Genomic DNA, 6,853 nt, shown 5'->3' with positions numbered 1-6,853 from the left:
ATATGTGGATCCATACGCTGATAGCAGTGCAAAAGCTACTTTCTTCATGCAATTGAATTTATCAGGTAGTGATGCCCAAGACCTTAAGATGGATGTTGCATGATCATTCTTACTGCTTTCCAGTATTTCTCGAAGATCTTTGAATTTAGCTGACCACAATGTTGAGGCCTGAAAGTCGATTAACTGCATTTCTAATTCCTCAGTTTCCATCCACTCAAAGAGAGTCGTGTCCAAGTCACTGTATTTAAAGGTGTCCGGTCTGATTAAAAATGAAAACACTGGGCCCATGTGTTGAAAATCTTGAAACCTGATTGAGAATTCTGACTTTAATTCTTGCATGTACAGTTGTAGATCAGAAGTGTTGACTGGATGCATTGAAGATAAGTTTTTCAGATTTTTGAAATAACGGAAAGAGCCGGTTTCCACATCTGTTGAGTAGATTGCAAGCTTTGCAACAAATGCTTTCCAATTATCGTACAAATCCAATACCGTTTTTCCTGCACCTTGCAGGAGAAGATTGAACTCATTTAGATGTTTGGTGATGTCTGAGAGAAACATAAGTTTCACAATCCAATCTCCGTCTTCCAACTCAGGATAGTCTTGGCCTTTTTCTGATAAGAAAACCTTGATTTCATCAAAGCATCCCACAAATCCTCCAATACCTTCCCACAACTTAACCACCTAACACTGCAATGCAAAGGTATATCTTTGTACACACTGTCCACCTCTTCAAGAAAAGCTTGAAACTGCCTGTGCATAAGAGGAGAGTGTGCAACAACAAAATTCACTATTTTTGTGACAGTAGTCATCACCTTCTTGAGAACAAAGCTCGAGATCTTGGCACATAAATTTTCTTGATGAATTATGCATTGCAATTTCAGAATGGGGTGCCCAATTTTCTCCTCAACCAACTTCGTAAAACCCTTGTTTTTCCCTACCATAGCAGGAGCACCATCCGTTGTAATTGCAAAAATCTTTCCTATGTCTACCCCTCTGTTCTCAAAATGGTCAGTGAATGCCTTCAGTATGTCTTCTCCCTTGGTGGTTCCATACATAGGTTTAAGACAGCACAGTTCCTCGTGTACCTCTGTGTCACTATACCTGGCAAAAACAGCCAAGCGGGGAATGTCATTTATATCCACGCTTTCGTCCAGGGCAACACTGAACACAGGTGTAATTGTTAAAGCAACCGTTTGCTGCTGGGTTACATTATCAGCCATTTCAGAAATACGTCTCTCCACGGTCCTAGCTGAGACAGGCATGTCTTTTATCCTTGAGATAATCACGTGTTTGTTTGTTATTCCATCGAATAATACTTCAGAGCACTCTAGGAAAGCTGCTTTTATAAAATCTCCATCAGTAAAAGGCTTTCCATGCTTAGCAATACACAGAGCTAGTTTGTAACTGGCCTCAGTTTCATTACTTTTGCTAGCACTCAAGTTTTTAAACACATTACTCTGTTTTCCATAGCGGGATACTGCTTTCTTGATCGCCTCAGCTTTGTCAGCACTATCCTTGAAAGTCTTTTCGTGCTTTGTTTCGAAATGTCTTTTAACACTTGATGTGCGGCATACGACATTCTCGCAGCAGAGAGCACACACAGCACGGTCATTCTGCTGAATAAATCCAAAGTCATTTGTCCATGACGACTGAAATGATCGGACATCAAGCTTGACTTTTTTCGCAGTAGCCATGGCGACAATTAAACTGGGAAGGGTGTTAAGTAAGGTGGCTAAAGAGTAACTGAAACAACAGCAGAGTACGATGCAATCACGTACCCCTCATCGTGATGAGTATGAAACGTTTTGTTACAATTCATGTATCACTCGTCTAGCCTACATCTCGTCAGCCTACATCTCGATGCAATCATGTACCGTACCCTCATCATGAATATGAAACGTTTTTGTTTTAATTCATGTATCATAGGAAAAAATTACTTTTTAATCATATGATTTGAAAGGAAATAAACCATATAGATAAGAATAATAATGCACAATACATATTCTCTCTCTCTCTCTCTCTCTCTCTCTCTCTCTCTCTCTCTCTCTCTCTCTCTCTCTCTCTCTCTCTATATATATATATATATATATATATATATAATTTCTTTTTTTGTTTTGTTAGGATTTTTTCTTTGCATTTTCGAATCACATGCCGTGCCATATGCAAGCACACAGCGTGCCATCTTTGGCACGCGTGCCATAGGTTGCCGACCCCTGCTCTAGTCACTCCCGAAATGACAACCTTTGGGGATTTATTTTAAACGCAACATGAATCATGAATGCCATCGTAGCGACAGACTGTCAATGAAGGCCTCAGTAAGTCTGTAGCATTTGATTTGATGGTTCAGCTGAAATGCTAAATCATTTTGGTTTCAGATCAGCTCTTATATTTGATGAACGTGATTTGCAATTAAAGGAGTCCTTTTGATGTTCTGTGTGCTCTTACTTCACATATGCAGGTGTTTGTTGATCTGTTTCCTGTTGGTGTGCCTAGATTGCTTTCCGTTACCAATATTTACTCATTGTATATCTTAGAACATTCTCGTAAAATGATACTCTGTAAATTTTCTTGCGTTCCTTTTCCTAAATAACGTGACATAATTTAAGAATACGTTGAAGATTCCATCTGTAATTGATGACTTCCAGAAAAGTAGAGGGCAGTGCAAATTTGCTTTGCTTTGTAACTTTTATGAAAGCATTTGGCATTTCTTTTTCACACGGGACTGTTTCACTGTTACGACACGAGCGAAGTCTAAAAATACACCGATTCATTCTTTTCCGAACTCCAACGTTTTTCAGATTTCCGCGTCTCTCTACTTTTCTTGCTCTATCATTTCTTCTTTAGCTATGTACTACAGCACATCTCAGCAGCCTCACCCTTTATCCGTTCCTTTGCAAAATAATATTAGAATTTCACTTCCCTAAAGCAGACGTCGCTCAACAATCCTTTCTTACATTCCTGCTGTGGTTACCAGAGACAAGTCAAGACTTTCTAGTCTTTTGCACGAACCCCGTCACCTTTCATGCTTCACTTAGTTCTGTGACTCACATCCCTGAACCTGCTTTCGTCCATTTCATTCATTTTCAACCGTGGGTATTCTTCCACTATCCGCATTATTTTCACTCATAATCTTACTCTTGTTCTCATTTACATTCAACTTACTTATCTTGCGAACACTTTCAAACTTTCGCTAGTAACTGGAGTTTCTGTTCAATACGTCTATTACGCTGCATCACCCGCAAATATCAGCCATCCCTTAGTACATAGTACAGCCGCGGTTCGTTTTCTCATCCCGCAACTTGTCACCTACATCGATTGTCCTTTCTCAGACTTGTGTAACTTCAACCCTGATGGCACCAAATAGCCAACATTAATTTAAAAACGCCATAGTCTCAGACCCTCATTAATACTAGACCACACATTCTCGCAGTTGCGTATTCTAATACCCGAATTACTGTCATAGTCTATACGTTTAATTGTTCTCAACAACCTATCTTCTATGCCATTTATTCTCAACAACTCCCACATTGCCATGCTATTGCTAAGGTCATAAGTTTTCTTTTTTCACGTCCATGTCTAGCACATACAGCCTATTTGGTTTACTTTCTAACTTCTCCCATAACTGTTTCATAAGAAACCCTTGATCCAGATGTCCATATCCTGTCGCAATCCACACTGCTCTTATTCCAATCCTTCTGTCCTATGCTTTACATTCTCAACAAAAATCTTGCCATACAACTAATATCGTAAGCCGTTCCTTAGGAGGGTTTTCTTGCATCCATATACACCCCACAAATCACGTCACCCCCATGTACCACTTGACCTCACTTGTAGTTCCTCATTGGATGGGTGGGTATCGTTTTCAGCCAGCACTCTGCTGGGCCCGCGTTCGATTCTCCGACCGGCCAATGAAAAATTAGGGGAATTTATTTCTGGTGATAGAAATTCATTTCTCGTTATAATGTGGCTCGGATTCCACAATAAGCTGTAGGTCCAGGTGCTAGGTAACCAATTGGTTCTTAGCCACGTAAAGTAAATCTGATCCTTCGGGGCAGCCCTAGGAGAGCTGTTAATCAGCTCAGTGGTCTGGGTTAAACTAAGGTATACTTTGTAATCCCATCAAGATACTCCTTGTGCCTTGCCATGCTCCACTCTAATTTGTCCCCTTGAATCGTCAACAGTTGCTTTCTCAGTTATCCACAACCTTATAGTAACCCTATCCACTTATTTGTCTTTCTTTCCTACCTCTTTTTTTTTTTTATCCTTACATTTAGCAAATCTTCCAAATACTTCATCGACGCACAAGTGTATTGACTTCAAACAGGATCTTTTATTTTGAGATCCGGCCGTTCGCAAACCATTTCTTTATTACTTTTATTACCTTGTAAGACAGCCTTTTGTTCTCTTTAATGTTTGCTTACTCCTTTCGCTTTATATTTATTCTAAACATCTCTTTCTAAACGTGAGTTGTTTGTAAAAATGAGTAATGTATCATGTTTGTACCGTTATGGCTAAAGTATTTCAAACGAAATGATGTACTGAAGATCGAAGAATACACGTGCAAAGCTTTCATCTCAGTACTTGCTTATATAAAGTTATCCATAATCCAGTTCCCATAATGCTCTACAGAAAGGTCAGGTGTAACCCAAATGTACCATTGAATGGGTCTCCGTTTCTATGGCCTCCCAGGCAGAGATCTTAAATGCCCTCGAAATAATAACTTACGCGCAATGCCACACAAATGAATGTAAAGGAACACTTACGAGAGAGCCAGTGGTGTTTATGAATGCTATAGAAATCTTGAAGTTATAATGACCCTTGTGTGTATTCAGTTATTCTTTTGTAGGCTAATGAAATCTAATGAGCTTAAGAAGCAGTGCGACAAAGTCGGTTTTAGTTCGGGCTGCGTATATCGTAGTGTGAAAATATAAAAATTTTGCTGCTTACCTAGCTGCATTTATTCTTTTTTATTGTTAAATGAAATATATTCTAAGTGTGACGTTGTGAAATGAGCTATTAAAGAAGGAAGTGGAAATCTGATTATGAAGCCGTGAAGTAAAAACCCAATTAGTTTTGGTTTGTATATTTTTTTCACAATTCTGTCAAGAATTCTTCAAAATTATTATATCTTTAAAAAAGTTTTGGTTACATTGCAAGGGTATTTATGTACGTACGATATTATCAAATGTTAACAATCTCGTAGGTGCAGAATACTTAAAGTTAAACCATGTAATGGTGAGAGGTCTTTATAAGAGATTTGAGTTGATCAGGATTTCTTTCTTTAAAGAAAAATAAATTGCTAATTATATGAGTTTATTATATAAAGGTTACTTTATCGATTTTAAAGATGGATGAAGTTGGAGGGACGATAAATGTTTTTATAAGGATAAAATAAAATTTTAGAATTTCTGCATATTAGTAACTTTCATATAAAAAAATTTAATTATTAAGTCAGTTAGTCAGAGTTATAATGGACGATAGAAAAATTAAGTCTTAATGATTGCATAATAGTTGATTTGGTAATTAGAAAATTACATAGAAAAGTAATTCGGGTAACACCAAAATTGCTATGTAAAGGGATATATAGAAAAGTAAATTACGTTAGCCGAATGAACTTGGAAAATGTGATGCATATATATATATATAGTTATATATAATATATATATATATATTTATATATATATATATATATATATATATATATATATATATATATATATATGTGTGTGTGTGTGTGTGTGTATGTATGTATGTATATTATATATACATACATACATATGAATATTCCAAACTAAGCTGTACACTGTTGATAAAAAGAAATTGTGAGAACCTCATTCCAGTGTATCCTTGTTTACGTAATGCCAGCGATGTCCTAATTTCTAAGAGGACACCGTGGAATGCCACGTGCGACCCTAATGAGACTCCTAAATGGGTCCCCATTAATATGGTCACTCAGTCGGGGGTCATTTATCCCCTTGATATGGGAAGCCTGGGAGCACTGGCACATGAATCACTTTAATAGAACACTTATGGGACCCCAGCGTCGCCTGCGAGGGTTGGTTTTCAGTATCAGAGAAATGACTGTGGTTACGGTAATTGCAAAGTTTACTATTTGTTGTTGTTTTTTAGTTGCGTCAACTTTCATTCACATTGCAGTGAAAACGTATGGATGGTATGATAAGCTCCAAGTCATCCATACAGCATGTAGGAGTCCCTGACATATTTTTGTAAATGATTATTTTTTTCCATCAGTTCAGTCTTGCTTTAAAGATCATCTTTGCAGTCCTGCCTTAGATTAATTACGTAGCACATGAACATTTTAAATAAAGTTTATTATATATATATATATATATATATATATATATATATATATATATATATATATATATATATATATATATATATACACACACACACACACACATATATATATACATATATTTATTTTATGTATATTTGTGTGTGTGTATGTGTGTATAATTGTATAAAATTGTAAATGCTATTTTTTTAATCAGTTCAGGCTTCGTATGAAGAATATCCTTGTGCATAAATATACAGAAATGAAAGGTAACGTGGTTATGTACAAAGCAGAGATTAGGATATTTATTAATTATTGTAAATTGTCTGAATTTTGCAGTGAGATGATACGGATATCCTTTCTTGCCTCGTGTTATTTTTTATTATCATGAATGGAACAATACCCGGATTTTTCGTCGTTTTGCTATGGATGGAAAGAATTCTTTTTATGTTTTCGGTTTCATAATATGAATAATGTACGTATTTAAGAGTTAGCCGTATTTAGATATTTTAATATAAAAGCGAGAAAAGGGGTTCTCTACAGTATTTAGTACTA

At 36.5% G+C, this 6,853-nt stretch overlaps 1 protein-coding gene across 1 annotated transcript; it reads right to left on the bottom strand.

Moving 5' to 3' along the window:
- Window positions 1-563: 563 nt before the first annotated feature.
- On the bottom strand, window positions 564-1,694 carry LOC136839825 (protein FAM200C-like). Its single transcript, XM_067106154.1, has one exon. The coding sequence runs from the start codon at window positions 1,692-1,694 to the stop codon at window positions 564-566; it is 1,131 nt and encodes a 376-aa protein (XP_066962255.1).
- Between the last annotated feature and the right edge of the window lie 5,159 nt (window positions 1,695-6,853).

Source organism: Macrobrachium rosenbergii, chromosome 6, assembly GCF_040412425.1.
Source record: "Macrobrachium rosenbergii isolate ZJJX-2024 chromosome 6, ASM4041242v1, whole genome shotgun sequence".
Taxonomy (NCBI): domain Eukaryota; kingdom Metazoa; phylum Arthropoda; class Malacostraca; order Decapoda; family Palaemonidae; genus Macrobrachium; species Macrobrachium rosenbergii.
The sequence above is the reverse complement of the archived record's forward strand: the minus strand, read 5'-3'. Positions and strand labels throughout refer to the sequence as shown.

Bases quoted from the DNA above. Each gene is read 5' to 3' on its own strand.
- LOC136839825 (XM_067106154.1), bottom strand. From the start codon at position 1,694: ATGGCTACTGCGAAAAAAGTCAAGCTTGATGTCCGATCATTTCAGTCG.